General features: G+C 34.1%; 5 protein-coding genes across 5 annotated transcripts in view; 3 read left to right on the top strand and 2 right to left on the bottom strand.

Moving 5' to 3' along the window:
* The window catches only part of TRIADDRAFT_57692 (uncharacterized protein), a gene marked incomplete at both ends in the record, with an annotated part of 6,576 nt that extends 5,035 nt beyond the window's left edge, over positions 1-1,541 (bottom strand). The window contains 4 exons of the mRNA XM_002113823.1: positions 130-268; positions 436-603; positions 943-1,052; positions 1,247-1,541. Coding sequence (XP_002113859.1) covers positions 130-268; positions 436-603; positions 943-1,052; positions 1,247-1,541 — 712 coding nt within the window. The remainder of the gene's footprint in view (positions 1-129; positions 269-435; positions 604-942; positions 1,053-1,246) is intronic.
* Positions 1,542-8,516: 6,975 nt separating this feature from the next.
* On the top strand, positions 8,517-11,633 carry TRIADDRAFT_57693 (uncharacterized protein; the record flags this gene model as incomplete). The annotated part of the gene is made up of 9 exons (XM_002113437.1): positions 8,517-8,844; positions 9,054-9,370; positions 9,657-9,773; positions 9,943-10,051; positions 10,160-10,245; positions 10,386-10,556; positions 10,753-10,911; positions 11,016-11,329; positions 11,486-11,633. 9 exons carry the CDS (start codon positions 8,517-8,519, stop codon positions 11,631-11,633), a joined length of 1,749 nt encoding a protein of 582 aa, XP_002113473.1.
* Positions 11,634-16,570: 4,937 nt separating this feature from the next.
* On the top strand, positions 16,571-19,663 carry TRIADDRAFT_26925 (uncharacterized protein; the record flags this gene model as incomplete). Its single annotated transcript, XM_002113438.1, has 7 exons — positions 16,571-16,649; positions 18,277-18,344; positions 18,428-18,516; positions 18,788-18,872; positions 18,982-19,061; positions 19,174-19,337; positions 19,533-19,663. 7 exons carry the CDS (start codon positions 16,571-16,573, stop codon positions 19,661-19,663), a joined length of 696 nt encoding a protein of 231 aa, XP_002113474.1.
* A 528-nt stretch (positions 19,664-20,191) lies between these two features.
* Positions 20,192-22,732, bottom strand: TRIADDRAFT_64036 (expressed hypothetical protein; the record flags this gene model as incomplete). Its single annotated transcript, XM_002113824.1, has 7 exons — positions 20,192-20,283; positions 20,374-20,462; positions 20,672-20,753; positions 21,026-21,078; positions 21,187-21,268; positions 21,413-21,436; positions 22,619-22,732. 7 exons carry the CDS (start codon positions 22,730-22,732, stop codon positions 20,194-20,196), a joined length of 534 nt encoding a protein of 177 aa, XP_002113860.1. The 3' UTR covers positions 20,192-20,193.
* A 1,613-nt stretch (positions 22,733-24,345) lies between these two features.
* On the top strand, positions 24,346-26,166 carry TRIADDRAFT_26202 (uncharacterized protein; the record flags this gene model as incomplete). Its single annotated transcript, XM_002113439.1, has 6 exons — positions 24,346-24,609; positions 24,830-24,893; positions 25,067-25,200; positions 25,585-25,703; positions 25,795-25,927; positions 26,023-26,166. The coding sequence occupies 6 exons, from the start codon at positions 24,346-24,348 to the stop codon at positions 26,164-26,166; spliced, it is 858 nt and encodes a 285-aa protein (XP_002113475.1).
* Between the last annotated feature and the right edge of the window lie 233 nt (positions 26,167-26,399).

The following is a 26,399-nucleotide window of genomic DNA, read 5'->3' on the forward strand; positions in this document are numbered from 1 at the left end:
TAGAAATTTAATAGTTAGTGTCTTTTTTACTCTACCAATCCAGCAATGAGCCAATTGATTGCAAGCACGAATCAAATTCATAACGTGAATATTCTTAATAATGAAGGAAGTTTCGATTATTGTCATTACCGTGTTTGAAGTAGGCATAGACTAAATAGCTACGTTTGATTTCTATCTTAGTATTGTTTACAACCTTTAGTTTCTGTATAATATCCCAATTAGATTTTAATTCCCTTTTTAACAAATGATCCAAAATTGAAAATAGATTCTAGAATTGAAGTAATAATTAAATTCTTTATAAGTTTTCTTAGCTACGAAGGAAACTAATTCTGTGATTAAACGCATGCAGGGTAAGCAAAATCAAAATCTTTTAAGCTTGACATAAGCATAAATTACGTTTCTGAGGCAGTCAGAAATAAAAATTCGTACAATTACCTTAATGGAGGATGTTGACATACTACTGCAGTCACCATTTTTTGACATCTTTACCAATAAGGCATAAATTATAATCAAGTCTTTAGGAACTGGCCGTATAGTTCCACTCGATGCCATGAAGGCTAACTGCTTTAGTGTTTGATCTATACTTAAAGTTCCTGAAAAAAACTAATTTGCAATATTTGCTGTCACAATTTTATTATTTTGAAAAGTAGCATTTATTAGAATATTATAAATTGCTGGCTGAAAATTTGAAACAGTAAAATCTAAACTTCAATTTCCTTAGCGTCTCTTAAGCTCAATGCCATAAATACTTGCTTCTACCAACTGAATTGTGCTATGCATGATCACCTAATTTTTAGTATCACTAATTATCGTTCTTTAGTCATATAGTGATTAATTTAAGGTTAAACGGTAAGTATTCTAACTTCGATATCCATCGTAGCTCACAGATTCAACAACAATATCGACTATAAGTTCTTACTGAAATTTATAGCCGTTGATTACCTGGGTTTGCAATATCCAAAGTTGCTCACGTGTATTTGCAGTAGCGTTCTTTAACGCTATCCCATAAGATTGTTGTACGGGTATGCTACTTTGGCATTGAAATCCACAGTCTAAACCGTAAATAAATGCAGAAATGGAAAATTGTCTAAAATTATAACAAGTTGCTATACAGTTCATACGATTTCTACGGTGCACTTCAATTTTAGATAAAAATAGCGCAACGATTAGTCTTAACTGTTGCAGGTAGTCTACTAAATATTATAACTATGTCATATGCAAGACACAATTTATTTGTCATGATTACCGGATTTTATCTTATAATGAATCATAGCTGCCAAGGCTTTGCCATCAAGCGATTGATTTTGCAAAAATGGTTTTAGGTTATAGAAAAGATGGTTATTATAATATTCACTTTGGGGATAATATTTATCATGAGGAATAAAGTAGGTTGAAGCAGATGGCAATGGAACTTGTAATTCGTTAGTACACGTTAATACCAATGGATTATAACTTGCAAATGTTATAGTCCCCAAGCAGATGGCTATAAAGTAGAATGTGCGCGATATGCTACACACAGTTGATGATCTTTCAAATTGCATATCGGATGGCTGCAAAGGGAATCCACTCCACAACTAATCTGTTCAAATTCGTTGTACTGAATTGTCGTCACTGTAATTACACTTTGTCCTGGATCTTTTTACTTAAGTATTCACGGAAACTGTTGTGTAGGAGGCGGGCAATTCCTTCAAACTCATATGTGTAATGATGTAAGTACAAACTAAAGCGAGCTTATGTCCAACTGGTATGTAAAAGCCACAATGCGATTATCGACTGTTCGATGGCTTAATTTGATTAATCATGACCATTTAGCAGCTTTCCAATATAAGTAACAATAGTGTGACTAGTAGTATTGGAAGCAAATCCACTAAACTGTTACTTCTTTAGAGGGTTCTGTAGAGATTGAATTGCTAACAAAATTGAACATCCTTTGAGGAATCACTGTATCCCGATAATTATTTCTGCTACTGTAGAAACAAGATGAGATATGATTTTGCTGAATTCCTTTGATCTATGATTTAAGCTTTAACTTCCTAGATTTTAAAATATTAAGTTCATAATTATTGTAAGGTTCAGTCTTATTCGCTAGTACATCTTTGATAGAAACTTTTTTCTATATAATATGCTAATACCCATTAAGGCGTTGCAACTAGCTATTTAGGCTATACTTGTACTGCAGTTCTTGATGAAGCTTCATGCATTCGCAATTTTGGGTATTTAGTTTAAACTTGCGTAAATATCTGCATCGCAACGAAAAACTTATAAGCACCTTTATATTTCAATGTCTTATACAGCATATTATTCTGATACAGAATGGAATACAACGTATTTATCCATAATTTTGAGAGCAATGTACAAGAGATACGTGATAGTGATTTCCTAATTGAATATAAAATAATACGTGTCCATTGCAAAATACTTATAAATTCTAAAATTTTTTACCACGGTAACTAGCTATTATTATTACCGTAAAGTAGGATCGAAATTAGATTGGCTCACCATATCCAGAAGATAATTTTGTTATCATAAAGATTAAAGATTATAAATAAAATTAGAGTCATTATATCGTGAACTAGATGATACTATTTACACTACTTCAAATTGCATGCAGGACGATCTAAGAGCAGTTCCAATACATGGTTTAATTAGTTAATATCGTACTGCAAGGTGAAAATGTTATTTTTAAGGATAATTAAAAGTATATAATATAACGAATATTTGGCATAAATTTCTGAAGGCTTGCTATCCATAAGCATCAGCAATAAATTATGAGCTAATAATAGTTTAATATTTTCTTCATCTTTTATCACTATTTTTTTTAACATGCATAACTTAAAATAAGCAAGTTAGTCATTGATCGTGACATTTCTTTCAGTACTCTAACACTTATTTATTAGCAATACAGTACAGTATAATTTATTTCATGCCTGCAAATTTAATTAAAATGCTGGCCAAAATGCATAATAAACGCCACTGCACCTTGATTTATATCTTAGGAATACTATTTCTGTCGATCTGATACTAATTAGTATCCACCATAAACCTCAGAAAATGTATTTGTGTTGATTATTTCTAACCAGTATACATTTAGGTAATAAAATATTAGAATCGTCGAGAATACTATTTCTAAAATTGTCATACGATTTAATCTAATCCAGTACGCTAATGATAATAAATGATTTCCCATCCTTTCATAACTACCTGTTATTAATTATTGCTGGATCGTGAGCGTTGTGCTTTGGTGGTAGTCATTCTTTAGTAAGGTCAAGGCAATAGTATCTCAAATTTTATCAATATCAGATTGCTTCATTATTTTCCCTAGGTTTTATCGCAAACTACAAATTATTTGTGATTCCCGTTAGATTGGTTGATGTTTCTGCAAGATATCACAGCCGGACCAATTTTCTTTACTATAGAGCGTCTCCATCGTCATATGTATTACAAGAAGTAAATTCTCTAGTTACGATACAATATTTCAAATTTAATCAAATTTATAACTATTGAATAATAGCCAGTGTAGGCATTGATTTGATCAAATGCCATCAATATGAGCGGATATTCTAGAATTGCTATCTAAGGCTGCATTTGTTAATAATAGAATTTAGCAAGCTCATAAATGAGATTTGTATAACTAATATATGATATGAGTGTACAATATACCATACGCAGCCTAATTTTTGACGGACTTTGCTAGCGATAGATTGAATGCCTTCAATGTAGTTGTAATTGCAAGAAATTTTTAAGAATGATTAGTATGTAATGAACTTTTTTGGGGCATAAAGTGTAATATTTGAATAGGATGATGTCATGACACAACTCTCCGTAGAAATAAGTTTACTGTGCCATTAACCGTATTGTGTACAACGTTAAGCATATGTTAGAATGCGTAGAAGCAAAGAAAAGGTGTAGCTCAATGTGATACGTATTAAAATAGTAGCCAATCTGGCTGCTATAAAAATTAAATATTTATCTTATTAGCACGGGATTCTAACTACAGCATAAAGAGTTCCTTGATTGTCGTTTATTATTTGATGTAGCTTAAATTAGAACCTGTAACGATTCTATTTGATGTCGCTATTATATTCTGTATTACTGAAATACTTCTGGATGAGCTAGCAAAGTAAATATCAATCAATAATGACGTTATCCTTTCTAAGTTTATGCATAATGTAATATGGATCTGATACAATAATTGCCAATCCAAGATCTACAACTTGATTGCTATTGGTATATATGTATATAGTACTACTATACTGATCGACACTGTATCATTCCAGGTCTGGAGTTAAATACGATTTTGTGAATTTATCGTAGAAATAGAAGAGCAATATTGCTTCTACTAGAAATTTTGTCGCAACGGTAAAGAATTGATCATTAATATATTTCAAGAGTAACTATTAGTATGTTTCATATTCAGATGCTCTAGAATATAGTATTCTATTATTCCAATACCGTAATATTACTTTTATACAACCATTGCCAGCTGTTTCATTTCACAACAATTTCTATTTCGTTAACAAGAGAACGATCAAAACGAAATATTGAAAATGTTAAGCTTTATGAAAATGGCTATGTTTGGAATAAAGTCCAAATGGCTACTACCTGCTGTTATCGATTTCTGGATACTGTGTTTTATATTTGTTGGAGTGGGTTTGATGATAAATGCTGCTGCCGAAAAAATTAATAAACAACTAAAGAAGTATCGTGAACGCAAGCGGTAAGAACGATAAAAAATGCAAATTTTTATTTTATAAAATGGATTAAAATTAAACCATGTTGCTCTCATGTCTTTGATTTTATAGAGCAAGACTTCTGTAATTGTGAATTCAAGATAGAATTTTGAAGAGATCTCTTTTTGGGGTGTTTTCTTTGACTGTTATATGACATGGTCGCTAAGTGTTGGCGATCCATAAGAAAAGGCTAATTTATCATGGACGAGTACATATGTGTTTAACATGAAGGAGTTCCTGACTTAAGTTAGCATTATTCGATTTTGCTTCATTGCTTTTGTTTTTATCATCTACAATCGCCGAATAGTGTATATTTACTCTCATACTATGCTCAATACTTTAAGATTCTTATTCCTAAGGAAATTTGTAAATCGTTGTACATTATTATCCGTTAAAGGGTATCATTTTAATGATTTAGAAATCAAACTGTTCTACTTTCGATACACAGTCCCAAGTACTGTCTACTATCATCCGATAATATAAGAGATATACCTATGCAGACTATATATTAATGGATAGCGTTATCTTGCTCATAGAAGGCATTTTTATTTTTATTTATGATCGCTGAAAGCAATATCAACTAGTTACTAACGAAAGTTGTGATGATAATGGTTTAATTAATACGATAGATTGCTAAAAGTAATGGTTCTGATTAAGGAATATCATGCAGTAGTAGCACCGCTTATTTTGTGTCAGTGTCCTACTTGATATCAATTAATACATTAAAGATATACGCTATGAATTAATAAGCGGCTAATACTATTTTACATCTCGTATGTGATTGATGACTACTTTCAGTACATCCAATGATGTTGATCACTGTTTCGTACTTACACGTATCTTGTAAGTTGTGTTCAATGAATAATTTATTTACGGTTGTGGCTTTAATGATTACCTTGGTTCAATCGATCACGAAATAATTTAATTAATGCAGCATACTATTCGACGAATGCGTTAGTAACCTATCGATCTTGAATAAAATAGAATAAAAGGATAAAATTTTCAAACTATATAATGTAATCTTTGAAACAAGCATGCAGAGAAAGTATTAGACCATGAAATTGGAATGTTATGTCTTGCTACTGATTATGTACCGTATTAATGAGGCATAGAATTAAAGTTGTGAACATAGGCGTATTAGCGATTTTGTAATGGAAAATCTTCAAAATTTTCAAGCTATATCATGTCATTTTTGAAATAAGCGTGGCGAGAAAGTATTAGACCATGAAATTGGAATTTTATGCCTTGCTACTGATTATGTACCGTATTAATGAGGCATAGAATTAAAGTTGTGAACATAGGCGTATTAGCGATTTTGTAATGGAAAATCTTCAAAATTTTCAAGCTATATCATGTCATTTTTGAAATAAGCGTGGCGAGAAAGTATTAGACCATGAAATTGGAATTTTATGCCTTGCTACTGATTATGTACCGTATTAATGAGGCATAGAAATAAAGTTGTGAACATAGGCGTATTAGCGATTTTGCAATGGAAAATCTTCAAAATTTTCAAACTATATCATGTCATTTATGAAACAAGCGTAGCGAGAAAGTATTAGACCATGACACTGGAATTTTATGCCTTGCTACTGATTATGTACCGTATTAATGAGGCATAGAATTACAGTTGTGAACATAGGCGTATTAGCAATTTTGCAAAGATTGAAAATTTTGAGAATAAAGAAACTTGAATGATTTTGGGCTTAACTGAATGGTATAAACAGGGAAATTGTGTGTCAATGATATATATATACGTGTATATATAATTGTAGAGTAAAGTAAAAAAGTCCAAGGATATAGAGGTATAGCAAGCGAAGGATACCGAGCGAGGAATTTACTAATCGTAATAACGTGTTGGCATATACTCCATGATGCGCCTTTGCTGCTTGCAAATGGATTAACGGCATTTTGTGAACCTTACTGTAATTCAATAAGGAGGTCATGGTAATGTGATTATGTAGTCATTGACTAATTTACATAAGGCAAAGCTTGATATTTCAAGTGATTGATAGTCATTAGGTTGGCTTAAATGCTATTGGCGTCTTTTTTCTTTCAGGTATCATTAGAGTTCATCAATCTGACTCATCCAATGCAGGCGCTGGTATGCGGGTTTAGCTACTTTTGGATTGCAAATCGAAGGGGTTACAAAGCCCTTCACGACAATGTTATTTCGGCAAAATGCATAAGTTAAAATCTTAAATTTTTTGGTATCATATTCTATTGAGGATAGAACATAGACAGCTCGTTAGGCGATGTCTGTCAGGGTATTTTAGAACACCATCCGACCAGCGAAACTGCTGAAAATACTAAAACATAGACAGCTCGTTAAGCGATGTCTGTCTGGGTATTTTAGAACAATATCCGACCAGCGGAACAGCTTAATTACTAAAACATAGCCAGCTCGTTAGACGATTACTGTCTGGCCATTTTAAAACAACGTCCAACCAGCGAAACTGGTAAAAATACTAGAACATAGACAACTCGTTAGGCGATGTCTGTCTGGCCATTTTAGAACAACATCCGACCAACGAAACTGGTGAAAATAATAGAACATAAACAGCTCGTTAGGTGATGTCTGTTTGGCTATTTTAGATCTACATCCGACCAGCGAAACTGCAGAAAATAATTAGAACATAAACAGCTCGTTAGGCGATGTCTGTTTGGCTATTTTAGATCTACATCCGACCAGCGAAACTGCAGAAAATAATTAGAACATAAACAGCTCGTTAGGCGATGTCTGTTTGGCCATTTTAGATCTACATCCGACCAGCGAAACTGCTGAAAATAATTAGAACATAAATAGCTCGTTAGGCGATGCCTGTCTTGGCCATTTTCGAACAACATCCGACCTGCGAAATTGATAAAAATTTAGCGGAGTATACTGTACTGTAGTAAGCGTAGCACACAAACTACACTACTGCATGAATATGATTCGTTTGGATTAGTACAGTATAAAAGCATTTTATAACTTTGCTTCTTATTTACTGCGAGATCCGATGGCAATGGAGCCTGTCCAATCTCATTGCAATCCGAAATGCATAAGCCATTTTTGATCAATCCCACTCCAATCGACAAACGCGAAGGACTCACTCTGTACTCAGTACAGGACACGGGCTATGGTGATTTAGCACAGCCACTGTGCCGCATTAACTGTAAATTAAATTAAATCAATAAATGTATTGTGGGCTTGAACAGGATTGGATCCTGCTAAAATTGAAATCCTCCTCTTGTCAATATCAAATCTTATATTCTCGATCATGGAGTCCATAGAATACGACGACATATATGGTCGCCGTGTCAGTATCTATCATCCTGTAGTATAAACATGTACTATCGATGAATAATAATATACGTCTACTTGTTCCTTTTTTCCTCGTTCATGGCACAGTATTAAGGATTTCACTTCGAGAATATCCCTAGAACGCCATGATGCCATGCTTACTCACTGCTTAGCATGAATAGAATGTACAGACTTCCGGACTTTGTGATTGCAGTGATATAGGCGCTGGCGTGGTATTAAGCCAGTAAAAACATCGAAAATTGAATTAGTTTGTCATTATTAATTCTAATCATCGATCCAAGACGTCTAAATCATCGACTTTAATCTCCAATTATAATAACACTGGTGTATTCAAGTTCTTGCATCAAGTGGATTGGTAGAAAGACATTCATCATTATTGCGATCGACTGTGAAATTGCTCAATTGAAGGTTTGTGAAGGAATGAGCTTACTGCCATTGCCATCACTCAATACTCGACTTGTAGGTAGAAACGCCAACATACGACTATGGCAGCTGCAAAACGTCGCCAACAAATGAAATCTCGCCTATCGACTTATGTTAGCGTTGATTTAACTGATTATGCTGTAGTGGATCATGAAGACTTTAATACTGCTTTATGTTGGACACCTCTAACCAATAAAAAACACATCAACGAAGCTAAATTACTATCCTATTTTGATCACTTTCAAATCTATGCAACGACGCCTACGGCACTCAAGAAAACTGTCCGTAAAGGTGTTCCATTAAACCAGAGAGCTCAACTATGGTTTGAATGCAGTGGCGGTAGAACTTTCTTAACCAAACATCCTACGTTATTTGATGAAAATCTAGCAGGTAGCAACGGTGAAGCAAGATTTCACCCATCAAACAGTTAAAGTACCTTAGTGTACAGGATACACCTTCAATTGAGATACGATAGACGCACAAGTAGAAAAAACTACTTTAGGATAACCATCAGTCAATATGTCTTAGACTACTTGTATACGATATGACTTGTAGCATATGCCGGCATCAATAGTAATGATGAATCCTTTCATTTGTAGAATTTGTTTTTCCTGATCCTTTACCTGTTACACATTACGAAGCTGAATTAGATGTCTCATTGGATCATTTGACAGAAAGAGGTGTTGCATCGCTAAGAAGATTATTAATGATGCTCTATCATGAATTTCCACACATTCCCTCATGTCCTTTACTGCCTGCCATTGCATCATATTTTCTCTTATTTATGGAGGATAGAGAATGTCATGCTTGTATGTCAGCAATTCTACAATCCATCGATGATAACTATTTCGATTGTTCACAGAGGAGTTATGCAGCATCTCTTAGAACATTCCAGGATCTAGCCAAAGTATTATTGGTAAGTGTTGAAAGTTTAACCCAATGTCCTAACTGTGATCGTTCCAAGGGTACACAGCCATGATAACTCATTATCCTTGGTGTAGCTAACATACTGTAATTATGGCGCTTTTTGAGACTTGACTAGACACCGATCGGTTTCTTAAGCCGTTTGTAAGCTCTGCAACTATTTTAAAATCAGTAGAGTTCATTCATAATACGGATTGTCCTTATAGGAAATTCTATAAAATACTATCTCTCTTAATGTACAATTGGAAAGTGCTAACAAAGTCAGTTCTATTTTGTAGAAACCTGTTTACCGAGATGTACTCAACACTGTCGCAAAGAGTAAAGGAGAAGACAAATCCATTATTTTCCAGGATTGGATGGTTTGGATATTTAAATACTTACCTAAGGATGTTGTGGTTAGTAAATGTAGAGTAAAGTACTCGCACGCGACTGTATATTATGTGGGATTGATTAGTTTTGAGCAATAGCATCCATATTTTCTACATAATCCTTGTGTTTAAATAAGTGTGTGTCCGTCCATAATGATAATAAATGCAATTTTCTATTTCTGGCTTAATATTTCAGATTCGAATGATAGATTGCTTCATGATTGAAGGCAGAAAAATATTCTACCGTATGGGTCTGGCTATTCTAATTATATTTCATAAGCATTATCTGCGAAATAATAGGGAAGGTAATTCAATGGTTACAGTAGCCAATTTTACCTTTCCGATTGAATACATTGTGTTATAAATGTTATTATTGATCATGAACTGCAACTGGATCTCTGGTTCTTTGATAGGCTTGAGAACATTCAATTCTACACAGTTGGAGTCTATTCGACAGTTTGTAAAATTTTTGCCTGTTAGTTCCGATTTATTGCTGAAGGTGAGTCGAAGGCTATTTATCATCTATCTGATGATTATATGTAAATTATTTATTGTATTTTCCTTCTTATGCTCTATTGAATTGAACCTTCAAGATGCCTTTATATTACATTCAATCATTCATTTCATTTGACTATTTAGACTGGCTTTAATATCAGTGGACTATCTAGGAAGACTATGACAAAGTATTTTGAGCACAATAAGCGTTTAATTGATCAAGGAAAGTTACTCTATCAATTCGACAAGACTACCAATGCTGTCGTCGTTGGTCCGTTACCTGATCAAAATTCCAATATTGTAGAGCCTAAGCAGGTTAATAATATGAATTATACGCTCAGTTTATATAGCTTCAAGTTATATTTTTAGATACTATTAATTACCTCATTTTACAACTTTTGCAAATTTATTTTATGACTAAATGAGACTTGATATACAATATCTGTATTTTAATGTAAGCTTATTGCACGATATTATATGTCATAGCTAATGGCTTTTATTTGTCGTTTAGTGGAGCCAGATATGGAATATGATTCCTGATCGATTCTACATAAAGGTCCCCATTATGCTGTTTACTAGTGCAGAACATGGTTGCAGTTTGAAGACATTCTATCTTAAGGCTGCTGATCACGAACCTATGGTACTATTGATTAAAACGTTGGAAGGAGAGGTATGCCCAGTTGAAACTAAACTTGTACTTTTCCTACTTTTTGTAACTTGATTGGTTTGCTAATGATTGAGTTTATACCGCTATATAACTGTTTCTTTTCTCAGGTTTTCGGAGCTTTTGTCGCGGCTAGTTGGGAGCGACGTAAGAAACACCCCAATTTGTCCTTTTTTGGGACTGGAGAATCATTTCTCTTCACTCTCACTCCGGAGGTAGAGAGGTATGCTTGGTGTGGTAGAGTAGCATATGAGATGATGATGAAGAACAGTAGTGATGCTGGTGCCAAGGCGGCCTCAAAATTTTCAAGTATGAATGCTACCGATAAGCGATTAGCCTTTCAGCGGACTCGGACAGGATCCCTCGAAAATTTTTGCCATTATTTTATGGCTGCTGACGATAGCTGTATTATTATTGGTGGAGGGTAAATGTAACCAGATTTTGTTCTAATTTTGGAGTTGATTGTACGATACTTTCTGTCAAGTTTACTTCTAAATATGATATCATGATAGCTTAGTCCAATCTTACAGCTAGCACCAATTAAAACACTTATGCATCCTACATATACACTTATTTTCAGGGATGGATACGGCCTGTGGCTAGATGCTGAGCTAAATAAAGGGTCAAGTGCTCGATGTCAGACTTTTATGAATCAGCCGTTAACGAATAGCAAAGATGGCACGTTTGTTTGTGCATGCGTTGAACTTTATGGACTGATTGATACTTAGATTTATCATTTTGAAAGTGAATCATTTGATAGTGCTGATTGTAAAGCGATAGCAAAGTCTTATAGATAAAAGCACTAATCTATCTTCAGAAATCTCCTAATCTTTTCTATACGTACTGTATGTAGAGAGTAGTGAATTTATTGCAAAGTACTATCTGCATACCATAATACATTTGGATGAGTACAAAGATGTTTGATAGTACGGCATTGAAATACTGTACATTTTTAATTTTAATTTCAGAAATTAAAGTTGATTTCTACCGTAAATCCTCAAAATATTTAGTATAAAAACAGGTGGAATACTATGTTAGAACTTCACTAGAAAGATATTGAATGAACTTTACGTTGGGCGATGCGTACCTGATGATTTATTATATATCGCAAATCTTTGCGTATTTCTTCCTGTATGGAGATTTAATACTAGCTAATGTATGTAATGGATTGATTGATTGCTTTATTGTATCTGTTTAATACTGTAAGCTTGTAACCTTACTGGACAAATTATAACACATTTGCCATCAATTTCAATTTCATATTACCTCGCACTTTAGCAGTTTACCTCTTTAAAATTTAAATGAAATAAAATGCGCATGTAGTAGGTTATTGTAATAATGTGATACTTGCCTAGAAGTACCGATTACAATAGGTATTTCTAGTCAGGTATCACATTCGCCTTGCAATGATTTAATTATTGATGCAAGTAGAGCTCAATATCATTTCATCAACACGCAAACGTAGTTTATGAACTTAGGAGATTTGAAGTTGAATGCAAATTACGAAATTATAAATTTTTGAAACACTTCTCACAATAAAAATGCGTTTTTCACAACGTTAATCCTTCAAGCTAAAAAGTGATTTAAAAATCTGAATGTGCTGAAAAAGGAATAAACAACCGGAAGTGTCCTATTCTGATATTTACTTATAATGAATATAAAAATGAAGTCAGACTCGTCAATTTAAATTGAAGGGAGTAAGTTCTTGAGTAATGACTTAAGTGAATTTTACTTATCCATATCCATTACTAACTACCATCAAGATTGCTTGAATAGAATAAATGCAAGCATGTTGCAATGTAATACTGTCATCGATTTATTCTCAGATATTATCGCTACCTACGGTGCAGTCGGTCATGGACTACAAAATAAAATAGTGTTTTTTAAAATGGATCTTTTTAATAGTCCCTTACTAACTACCATCAAGATTGCTTGAATAGAATAAATGCAAGCGTGTTGCAATGCGATCCTGTCATCGATTTATTCTCAGATATTACCGCTACCTACGGTGCAGTCAGTCATGGACTACAAAATAAAATGGTGTTTTTTAAAATAGATCATTTTAATAGTCACTTGTATAGTAAAAGTATATTCCAAATTGAGGATCAATCGAATACTTTGATTGAAATTAACTCCTTCTATAATCAATAAATGTACTTCAATAATACGAATAATTATTTCACCGCATCTTCCTGGTGCATCTCTTATACTACAAAGCAAGTCATTCAATCGTCAATTAGGCATCCATTAAAATCGCTTAGCATAGTAATTAGTAATAGCTGTTGTCACTTTTTATTTATCCAGCATATGAATAGATAGTTTTTCTACCCTACAAAAGTAAGTACGATCATAATCCATGTGGTGTTACAAATTGACACATATACTGTATATTCGCAGAATACCATCATACAGGTAACCGGTCTGATCAGCCATTAGCAATAGGCGACTTTAGCCAAATTTGTGCTAACGGTTTCATGCGTTTCTGTAATGGCGGTTGCCTACAATATATGCGTACACATGCAGTAATGTCCATGATGGAATTAGTATCGTATTCCTTGACCATAATCAATTAATAATGGCAATGTTACTTCTTCTAGCAATATACTCGTACGTTCAAATTTAGCGTTATTGGATTCCGATGATACTTGATTGCGTTATTACCAATCGAATCGATAGGACAAAATTGATTCAATACAGGAAGTCCATGTTATAGTTAGAGTTTGTCCTACTTGCAGTAGTATGATAGAACAAAATTAATTCAATACAGGAAGTCCATGTTATAGTTAGAGTTTGTCGTACTTGCAGTAGTATGATAGAACAAAATTAATTCAATACAGCAAGTCAATATATAGTTAGGATTTTGAATTAAGAAATGTTTGCATAAACACATTACAGTATAAACGTATATGTAGTACTTCTATTTTATACTTGTATAATGTAGAATTCAATATATTTACTCGATCATAGTATAATTTTTCCTTCAAACACTTTCTATAGGCGTAGATCACTCCGCCTCTTGGTAGATTGGTTCACGTTAGTTTGTTCAAGTCTAGAAATGCCACCTGCTAGTGTTGTTCAGTGCTGTAAAAATGGCATCGTATGATGGAGATGAAGACGTTATGCTAATAATTTATGGAGAGATTGCGTTAAATCATCAAAGTTATAACCATACGGCCCTGGACCACCCTTGTAAAGGATCTTATAGTCATCAGAAACGACATAAAGGCGTTCAGGTACTGCATCGTAAAGATTTGATGTAGTATCATCGATATCGTCTACAACGATAGCATGCTGAAAAGAAGAGTTTTGGATAAAGGCTTGCGCGACTTTCATCCTATCTTCTAATGTTTTAGGCTGTTTAAAGCATATCCCCAAGTCTTCATTCATACCTGATAATCTCCAGCCGTCAGTAGCATGAGCTTCACGAATATAAATGGTAATAAATTCCACACGATCACCAAATTGACGACAACAATCGTCATATTGAGGAATGGAACGACGAAATGGGGGTCAGGTATAAGAACCAAAATTGAGGACAGCTAATTTTTTATTGCTTTCTTGAATGATTTGATGGATATTGGTTACACCTTTATTAATAGTGTAGAGTTTACCAGCAGGTGCTTGTTTGCCTATTTTTAACGTTCCATATTGAATATAGGCTGATTGATCTTGGCCAAGTCGACCTAAAGTGTCTCTATCCATCCAATAGAATATATTTATTCTTGGTGAGTTGGCAATTAATTGCCGATAATACTTGATCCATATGATTGGATTATGGATAAAGCAAATCCAGTTTAAACGTATAAATACTAGCAATCCGTACAATGCTAGCAGCCATGATTTTAGACCATCAACGAAAGCCATAGCCAAATCGTACCGTCTAATGCACTATGTTGACTGAGATGTTTTGATTTACTGCTCAAACTGTGTTGAATGTCGGCAAGAGTTTACAAGGTAGCAAAATAGTTTTGGATGCCGAGGTAGCCTTTGATGACAGCAGCACCTACTTACTATAGTACTCAAGCTTCAGCAACTACTTAAGTAAGAAGAAAGGGAAGGGACAGAAGAAGGAAATGATGCTTGACTATGTCAATAATATAATGTGGAGGCTGATTAATTAGTTTACTGGTCATTTCAAATATATCGTATGTCTGCAACAGTACACTAAATAATAGTTGGCGATGGATATTTAAATGAGCTATTCTTAGCATAAAGGTAAGGAAAAAAAAAAACTACCAGTGCTAATATACCCACCCTACTCACTACTTAGTAATGGTAGAGATGCCGGCAGTCCATGATTGTTAGCTAGCCAAGTTGATTTTGTTCAGTATCGCATATAATTTCATTGCTACCGTAGCGGAGAATGGCTCGAAAAATGATCGATTCCATATGATGTTGCACTCAAGGCCATTTCTTGTTCCCATCTCTTCCTTTTTAGTACTGTCATCCCTAGTGACGGGCTGCAAACACCAATGCGATAATGGCGACATGGCGATGCCAATGCTCAAGCTTACTCAAGCCTGCTGACAAATACAACGGCTAAAATAATTGCCTAGAAATTTACGTCGGACATTGCCTGTTTGGCGTCTATTTAATTCATTCAAATTGCTACGATACTATACAGTACACTGTGGATCCATGTTGATCATTGCCTACGGTAAAAGAGAGGTCATTTTATTGAATGCATCCATCATCATGTCTCCATTTTGAACATGGTTCCTACTGGTGATGTTTGAAAATAGCTGATCGGTATACTGTAATACTATTTCAAGCTAGTATTTTGAAAGAGTGCTTCAAAATGATGAGCATCTCGTCAAGCTAATTGAGAAAGAGTCATGATAATATAGAAGATAGACTGTATATTATTTGGCGTCTATTTAATTCATTCAAATTGCTACGATACTATACAGTACACTGTGGATCCCATGTTGATCATTGCCTACGACAAAATAGAGGCCATTTTATTGAATACATCCATCATCATGTCTCTCCATGTTGAACATGATTCCTGCTGGTGATGCTTGAAAACAGCTCATCTACTGTAATACTATTTTTAAAGCTAGTATTTTGAAAGAGTGCTTCCAAATGATGAGCATCTCGTCAAGCCAATTGAGAAAGGGTCATGATAATAGAGAGGCTAGATCCTGTATATTATTCTACTGTATCGAATATATAATTTAATTTTGTCCACGTTTATTAAATTAGTTTTAATATCAGTGGACATCATTTTTCCAATCCTATCGCTTTTGAAGCATCATTCTATATACAGTATCCATAATATGGATTCCGCTATTGCAGAGACATTGAGACGGACACAAAGACGCATCCATAACTCTCCATCGGCTATGAACTACCAATAGAAAATAACTCGACGTTTCTTTGAGTAGTCTATGCCATAAAATGACACTTAATAATGCAGTACTGTAGCAAGTAGGATATTACTACTGTATTAAGAGATGAAAGCAAAACTGCCGAGAAATGCAGTTAAGCAAAGTAGACGACAGAAAATTTGCCTACCGCCATTTTGACTTGCATGCCGGCCGGCAACTACAGTACGCCGGCCACAGTACAACAAATTTGCTTGGTACTGTACACTGTACTGCTAGGGTTGGGCAGGAAGAAACATTCAATTAATTTTTTCCCATCTGCAAAACATTATTCCAAGATGGATCTGCTGGATTCAATCATGAAATCGATGGATAAACCGCCATCCTTATCGCAAAAAGAGAAAAAGATCCAACGGGGTAATTTGATATTAGATAAATCACTTACTAAATGTATCGGTTATTTATTATGGCTTTCCATCTTATGCAATACAATGGAAATGGCCCATCAACAGGAAAACACGTTGCACCAAGAAGAGCATGCCATGCATGTTCTTGGTGCAACAACGCTTTACTATCTTTCACGACATGTTATATTTGATAGTTTCAAATGGATGATCTCTCTTTTTCAATGACTCGACCAGTTAAACCTGCAATAGTAATAGATCATCGATAAACTAGTATATACAACTGTATATTTTGACTGCAATAGCTTATAGCCTTTGAAAAAGGGATACTGTACCATCACGATGTTAATGGTATATCAATGATTACAACTGTGTCTGCAGATAGGGATCTTATGGTAATATCGAGGAAAGACTACTGTTCTAATTGCTCATCGTTGATAACTAACTTAGTTGATTACTTAAACAGAGTAATCTTGCCATGGTTTTGAGCTTCAATTATTAATTGACAAGTAGAGATACTGCTATCACGATGTTAATGATATATCAATGATTACAACTGTGTCTGCAGATAGGGATCTTATGGTAATATCGAGGAAAGACTACTTTTCTAATTGCTCATCGTTGATAACTAACTTAGTTGATTACTTAAACAGAGTAATCTTGCCATGGTTTTGAGCTTCAATTATTAATTGACAAGTAGAGATACTGCTATCACGATGTTAATGATATATCAATGATTACAACTGCGTCTGCAGATAAGGGATCTTATGGTAATATCGAGGAAAGACTACTTTTCTAATTGCTCATCGTTGATAACTAACTCAGTTGACTGCTTAAACAGAGTAATCTTGCCGTGCTTTTGAGCTTCAATAATTGATAGGTACAGACGCTTATATCCCTTGTGCAGTACTATATACTCTTACTTTGGTAGCTTCTTCACCAATATTACGTACAGTACAACTTTCAGATGTCATTTTTAGGACTAGTGAAAATGAAGAATTACTATAAAATATGATATTGACTTAGCCTTACTCTGATGTAATACTTCACAATTCTTATACGGTTATTTGTTCTCTCTGGCCATTTGTAATTGGAATGCTACTCACGGTTCCTTAAGCAAGCGTTCATCGATGGAGAAAATCAAGATAGCTTCACTTTGGATATAACATAGGCTTACGTTGAGCTCCTATGAAAGTGCATATCCTAAATAGAGATCTGACGTAATCTAAAGCTTACGTACTGATATTCGTCTACAATGCTGTCTTATCACAAGAATTTATATAAACTACATACATACATACAGTACTCTAAGATCTACCTCTGGTTAAATCTTATATTCTACACGACTCTATACTAGATCTAATGATACTATTTTTCGTTGAGAGGAACAATCCTTGTGTCAGTAACCTTATTCAAGTGGAATATGTAATATGTATCATCTGCATAAAGCTCGTAATGAAGTAAATTAATCTTTGATGATCAAGGCTTACTCGTCATATTTTTCTAAGCAACGTTTTCCCGCCGATTGGAATATAGTACCCGTATGATCTTAAACAAGAGTTGCCCCTACCTGATGCTGATCGTTGTGTGTTGAATAAGTCGCAATCGTCTATATAACTTTTTTTCTCTTTACCATGTAGCTAAGAAAGAATTTTTGCAAAAACAACAAGAAAAGGAAAAAGAATCCATGTCCAAATTTAATACACAGGTATTAGCCTAACCGTTGCTTTCTTAAGTTGATGATCGGAATGTTTATCCTTGACCTAATATTGCTCTTGATCTATTAATTAGGTTCTAGACCAAATTTCGGTATTTATCAATGACGCAAATGCCAAAAAACTGACGTATGAACCGATGGATAAAATTCACCGAACTGCTATGTTAGTGCTTTCATAAACTCCAGTACTAATTTCATAGAGTAATAGATAGGATAATGATATGGAAGAAGGTTACAGCTTACGGACTAATAATTAATATAACTTAGAACTTAACAAGAAGCTCTTTTCTGCTTAATTTTGAATTTAATTTGTTTTCGTCGGAATAAACAAACATGTCAATTGACACAGTAGACAAATGGCAGATTAAACGATTGCTTTTTATCTTCGGTGACTTCACAATTCCCTAATATGATTTTAACCTATGTTAAACTAGACATGAAATAGTTGAAAATGCTGGTTTACTATCATACTCTTTCGGACAAGAAGGTGAATCTCGTTATGTAATGGTCTTCAAAAAGGTAGCGCCATAGCCTAGCATACCTGCTCATGTTAAGCCTTTCATTTATATTCTAATCAACATGCAATTATGTAAGATTTGATTTATCGTAACGAAATGTTAATTTCTAGGAATTTCCTCCATCCGAAGAAGAATTGGCCGCATATAGACGAGGAGAGGTTATTACTAATTTCTTATATTATTATGAAATGTTAAATACTTGGCATTTTAATGTGTTAGAGGCCTTTGACGAATTATTGTGTTAACATTCAACGGATGCTAATAGAATTCTCTGCTGCCTTTTCAAAGGAATATGATCCAAGTGCTAAAAAGGATAATACTGACATAGATGATCACCAAGAAGAGGATAAAATAAAAGACAGCAAGCCCAAGCGAGATTATAGGGAGAAATATATGAAAATAGTCGGAAAGGAGAGTGGCATTGAAGCTGCAAAAATCACTGTTCCTAATGAAAATTTTGGATTTGGTAAAAACATTACTAAAAAGTTAAATTAGTTATTTTAGTCAAGTTAATGTTATAATAATGTATTAGTAGTGACAGTGTAACTACATAGTCGTTACGCATGGTTATGAAAATGTCGTGTCTGCTTATAAATAATGATACATACAAAGTAGTAGTAAGCATTGAATTTTTCTTCATTTCCATTGCAACCCTTTGCAGTACCAAGTAGTAACAAAAGAGATCAGCGCTCGATTGAGGAAACTCTGAACGAAATTCGTTCCCGAAAGCGTTCTAAGAAGGAGACTGATGCTAAGAACGAAGGTGAAGACTCTGGTGAACAGAAACAGTAACTCTAATATGTGTAACTTTTATCAATTTTCGAATGTTGACTATTTGTAGGCATTGAAAATGTCGTTTGTAAAGTTTTTTATTTATACCTCAAATTGTAATACCCTATTTACTGTAAATACGTTCTCGTGAGTGTTATCATTTGCTTATATTCAATATTTAAAGCTTAAACAAGTATATGTATTATGCAGTCAGTGACTACATAATGTCTTCATCACTTGTACTTGATATACAAATATTAACATATACTTTGCACGTTACCATGTCCTTGCGAGCATCATCTTCTCATTTCAATGTTTACAGTAGTACCTCTCCCATTTTTCTGCTAGTTAATTTAATATAACTAAACATCAGTTTATCATCGTAAATGGTTACTTTCATCATGTTATATGATAGCTATTGTAATCTATTGCGGCTAAGTATAGTTTCAAAGCGTGTGTAGATGGTAATCGATACGAACTATTGTTTCGTAATAATTGAAAACATGTTTAAGTACAAAATATAAATATGGCAAAGTTTCAATAAAATTCTTTTATTGTTCGATATTTTCTTCCAAAAAATTAAATTTAAACGCTTGATCTTTCGTCGATTTTTCATCCACATTTTTGCCGCTATTTGCATTCTACCATAAACAGTAATCATGTCGCATATAATCATATTTAATTAACTGACAATCTTAAATATAAGGATCGCTTCTCTATCAGATATTAACCTGTAAAGTATAGGACTTTCTATAGACCCTTCCGACTTTTTTTTCAGGGTTGATCTTCTTAATACTCGATTGAGAAATCTTCATACTTGCTAAATTTAGATAGATATCGAATGATAGTATATAACAATTCAAAAATACTGGCAAGACTTTGATAGGAAATGCACTTCTTAGCAATCATTATTCAGACTACAATAAGTGTTCTAGTGAATCATAATGGTGGTAATTATTCCATACAATGTAATTTTAAATTTAAAACTACAGTAATTATTTCTTAAAGGAGGGAAATCGGTCATTTTACCTGTTGCTTGCTCAAGAAGAGACTGTTTAACTTTCATTTTGTAATCGCCAAAAGTTTGTCTTAGTAATATTTTCTTTTTGGTCTATGAAAGAAAAAGACAGAATGTACACGATCACTATCCATCGACCATTGAGAAATATTTAATCCTGTATTAACTGATCCTTCATATATCTTTTATTAAAGTAGTCAATGAATCCAATATGCATTTAATAACTAATAAAGTATAGCACAAGATCTTTATTTACGAAAGCCAAACAATGTCATTTTGCCAATAATAATACTTCTTTCGTTTAAACACAATAACGTCATCATAGTATAAGTTATAAGACTAGGGAAAAGAAACCCAATGATTACCTCAGGAGTTTTCTTCGATTGTAGAATTCGTAATAATTTTTGAGAATATTCCACTATAACATGAGAATGATGCAAATTGAACTACTTTATTTCATTGATAGCACAGCAGATAGACGATTGATTGACTGTGTCTTTCCATAATTACAAGTGCAGACACCTACCAGCTTCTTTTTTATCTTTATTAGAAATAATGCCCAATTCTAATTGTTGAATAGCCCAAGCCAGTTCCTCCTCGAATTCTATCTGCAAGTAAATATCCGTTATATTTGTTACGCACAAATTTCCAATTGAACAACCTACTAACACTATTTCAAGCAAATACGAGATATTTGACTATGATTAAGCGTTGGATAACGCGCAAGTAATTCTTTTAGGTATGAAACTTACTCCTTCGTTTTCCGCTCCATTTATCTGTCAACAGTTTAATTGTAGAACAAATTTAATTCATTTTAAAAATTATCAGCGTACGCACAATTATGCTATGTTGACTACGTAGACTATATGGAAAGCATATAGAAAAAAGTAATGATATATTGTAATAAGTTATTCTTCATTTATGCAATACAGTTCAAGTTTTAGCTCTTCAAAAAATAAATAAACATCAATATATCTTAGTAGTTGATCATCCTCTCGTATCCTGTACATGCACTAAATTAAAGTGATTTGAAATAACATTTTAGAGCCAAGTCGAAGATAGAATTGACTTGGAGAAGTGGAATACTAAAAGTCGCTATCCTTCGTCCGGAATACGAGGATAGTGTGATATCCGTCCCTACATGAAGTCTTAAGCGCCATATTGTATATCGAGATTTGGATAACAATTACTGTAAGTAGATATTACTCTACAGTTAATAACCATTCGAAAGTGGTGGACCTTTGGTATAGAACCAATATTAATAGGAAGTAGAGGACTAGGACTAGATCGAGTTTAATATGATAATAATGACTGTAAGTAGATATTACTCTACAGTTTGTAACGACTAATCTTTGCTGTAGAATCAATTTTAAAAGGAAGTAGAGGACTAAAGCTAGATCGAGTTTAATGCGATAGGTCTACTGTAGGTAAAAATGATTGCGAACGATTGGGAATTTTCTACTATTTCATTCAAGGTTGATACTCCTGCTTCGTTAATGTATGAATTATGAAGACATTGAATAGACCCAATACTAGTAATAAACTCGTTGAATTTGCGATACCTTTGCTGGTGCTATCAGCTCACATCATGATGTATAGCTTAGTAGTACACTAGTAACTGTCATGTACAACCTCCTGTTGATGATCTGCTTTTGATTCCAACTAAACCCAAGTTGCGAACAAAAGATCTGTTCTCAGGAAGTATTTTATCGTATACGAATGATCATACATTCTACTTCGATGTCGAGAGTAACTTGTCATCGGAATAAGTTACAAGATAGGACAATTTCATCGACAACTGCCTAGCTCATCGCAGTCAATGCAACCGTTCTACTTAAGCTAAGAGTTGATAACCAATTTGACAGAAAACTTTCCATTACTCCACCATAACTAATTCTCATCCATTTTACCCCTGTAGCAACGATAGTCAAAAGGCTTAGCTGAAAGTTGTCGCTTACCGTCGAGGCTGCAGAATTAGCAGAAGTAACGTTTCCTTTCTTGGAATTTTTTACTTCTTCTCTCCGCTTTCTATTTCTAGCTTGCGTTTTACTTAATTTCTGAGAAGTAGCCATTGCTATATACTGTATATGCAATCGTAAAACTTGTGAAACCTTCTCTATACCATTGATTTCCCAAATGATCGTATCCACTGCTGCAATGGCTTCCTTCTCAAGAGTCGATGGCCATCAAAGATGCTCACTCACTTCAATCAACCTTGACACTATCCTATTGCCGATATTGCTAACCAACGATAAGCTCAATAACAGTAGACAGTCCTTCTTATAATAATTTAGCTTGCTATGGTAAGAATTTGCTCCTTCTTGGGCTTGAAGTTTGCAAGTTTTCCAAAGCAGTTTGCAAAATCTTGCTAGAAGCAAATTACAAGAAGTTCAAGTGTTGATATCGTCTTGTTTCCTTTGGATCTTATATATAATTATATGAAATACTAGTGGATGTTTGAGCACTGTATGCGTACCAGCTCAATGTCCCAGCACAACCATCCGTTGCATAGTAACGACAGTACAACTACACAAACATGGCATCGAAATACAGGAAAGGAAGGGGTAAATTGATACGATGGCTGGACTATTTTAGCTCAGGTCCACCATTCCATTAAGAAAGGCAAAGCTGGCTACATTGCAGATCAAGAAGAAGCTCCATAGCAAGATAAATGGATCAATTTTACTGTAGTTACTGTTAACGAGCTTGAAGTTAATAGCATCAGTGAGATATCTGCTAATTAAGAATAGTGTGTTTGTATGCAAGAGGATTTGCCAATGCAAAAGCTGCAGTGGACTGCAGGATTGCAGAAAGTTGTCGACAAATGCAACTCTTTCTACTTGCCAGGTCTGCTATCCAATTTTTAATTACCTTATGATGTAGTCTATACATTCTATATGAAGCTCAGGAAGTACTGAAGATATTTGCATTTTGTTGGTCATTTCCATTTTGCTATTATGAATTGATAATACGATCATGCATTGGCGTGATTGTGGAAGATTTTTGCAGAGATTGTATACTGTCGTGTCCAGCCTGCACTGCACTCTATACCTACCTTGCGAGGATCCAAAAGCAATGAAATCAATTCGTTCTTAACAATCAGTATCATTGCTGTTGTCTGCTTGCATTTTAATACATTTTACTTGACATTCCGATGTTTATGGCCATGACCGGCTAAATTTGAAAGCATAACCTCCATTGGTTTCGATTATGATGTCACATTACTTGCATGAAGGACTTCTCCTATAAATTTTAGTTTTCAAAAAGAGAAAGCAGTTCTTACTCGGTAATGTAATGGACGAGAAGACTACTGTAGATCGAACAGTTTATCCTGTTTCTCCCATGGTAGAAAATGGATCTTTGACAAATTCCTGCTAGTATCTATGGCACGGTAGCCTGGTACAGTAATATCTTTTCTCTTCCCATCTTGATAGTCCTTGTAACAAGGGGAATGTTAGAGATAGAGTTAGGGTTTCAGTTATAGCATGGAAGTACTGTAGATTATTGTAAATATCCAAAGCATTGGATGATTTACCCTATAGGAACCCTAGCGAATAAACGACAGGAAATGGCATTAGAAAGTATTTAAGCTCAGACATAAAAAATAATATTTAGGGTAGTAACAAAGTAATCGAAACTTGTTCCATCACCGTTAAGTTCTATAATTATAATATACGCATATGTAATGATAGGTTCTACTCGTCCTTCGTCAAAGCCATTTACCCTTGATGGCCAGTGCATTGGCAGGATTCCTCCTTATGTGCTGCAACAACTTCATCATCACAAGAATGTATTCCAATTGGAAATGGATGACTCAGAAAATATTACAAGAATTACACTTCATGATAGACTAAAATCATTCGATGAACGCACAAAAGCAGTAGACGAAGTAATGAAGGACTGGAGAGACAATCATGTCTTTCCAGTCTTGGAAGGATGGAGGAATGAGGTAACGTTCATTTTATAGTAATTTCATCTATTGATATAGTAGAGTAGGTATAAAAAATACGAGTACTTCGTAGGAAAAATAGTATACATATCAAAAATCTATCTTGAAGTAGGCTGATAGTTACTTGTATCTAATATTATCAACAACGCCATTGAATAACAAATCATATTAATGTAATATTACTCAAATGCTATTTCATATATTGACTATGTTGGTCTAGATGTACAAGGTTTCACAAACATACATATCAGGACCGTTATTTAACATGGAGCGAAGTGCAACTTGTAAATCTTAATTAAGATAGCGAAATTGCTAGCTTACAGTAATCTAATAATGTCTTTAACTTGTAGTCTAATTGACAAATAATCTTTTCCCTTATCTTCAGTACTACTTTGCTGCTTTATTCTATTTTACCGTAGTTCGCTATCGCTAACAAAATTCTGGCTTTCAATCGTAGCTTTGCTAGGTATAAGACAATATGGAATCCATGTGAATGGATTCTATATTGATTGCAAGAATGATGATGTTTTAATGTGGGTTGGTAAAAGGAGTAAGACGAAAGCAACCTTTCCTGGAAAATTAGATAACCTGGTAGGCAAATAATTCTGAGTACGCTCATAAACCGATATTCCACTTATTATCTAACTCATAACTACTGTGTTTATCTTATTCCATGTTATACTTGTATTTCATTGGATCAATATTTGATGTAGTCCATTTAACTACCAAAGATCAAATATGATAGTTGAGAATTGTACCTCATCTATTATTGTTACTATTCTAAGTTATGAAACGATATTATTTCTGTTTAATATTTTGTAATGCATTTAAAGTATCATTATGGCTTGAAAATGATACTATCAAGACGATATTTAACTGTATGCATATAGTTTGTGTAGGCTGCAATCCGATGCGAGTTGAGGTTTACTGTTCATCTTTGTACATATCCATATATTTTATTTTTGAATTTAATAGGCTGCTGGAGGTATCTCCGTGGGGTACAACATTGCTGATACCTTGATTAAAGAATGCGCTGAAGAAGCGTCCCTCCCTGAAGAACTTGCTAGAAGAGCAATCTCAACTGGAGCGCTAACGTAAGTAGCATATCACAGTAGCTAAACGATAATTTTTGTAAACGCTGTTGGTTAATCTAATACCATAAATCATCTACTATACTATAAATAGCTATTGCTACGAGGATGAGAGAGGCTATTTTCCAGAAACTCAGTTTGTGTATGACCTTGAGTTACCTCCTGACTTTACTCCGGTAAATTCGGACGGAGAAGTAGAAGAGTTCTATCTCATGAAGCTAGAGGAGGTCCATAAATCAAATAATATCGATATTAAGTCCAACGTATTTCCTTTTTTGCTCTTTAGTTAATATTTTTTGCCTGCTTATTGATGTTACTATAGGTTGTGCAACGTATTTCAGATGATGAATTCAAGCCTAATAGTGCACTGTCAGTAATAGATTTCTTAATTAGAAGGGGATATCTCAAGCCCGACGACCAAAATTATCTGCATATCCTGTCTGTGCTGCATCGAGATCTGGACTGATGAGGTCATGATCATCATACACTAATGAAGTTGATATGAGAAGACTTGTAGTAATGAGTATCCTCAAATCTCCTCAAATAATTATCAAATTTTTAGTTTCCATGCTTTTGAATACTCATTCCTGATGGTAATGTTTTCTTCATGTTTCTCAATACTCTAATCAATGTCTGATTAAACAGATCTGATCTAATGTAGACGCTAGGAATACGTACAACATTCATATGATGTTAGGG

The sequence above is a fragment of the Trichoplax adhaerens genome, genomic scaffold (genome assembly GCF_000150275.1).
Source record: "Trichoplax adhaerens TRIADscaffold_6 genomic scaffold, whole genome shotgun sequence".
Taxonomy (NCBI): Eukaryota; Metazoa; Placozoa; class Uniplacotomia; order Trichoplacea; family Trichoplacidae; genus Trichoplax; species Trichoplax adhaerens.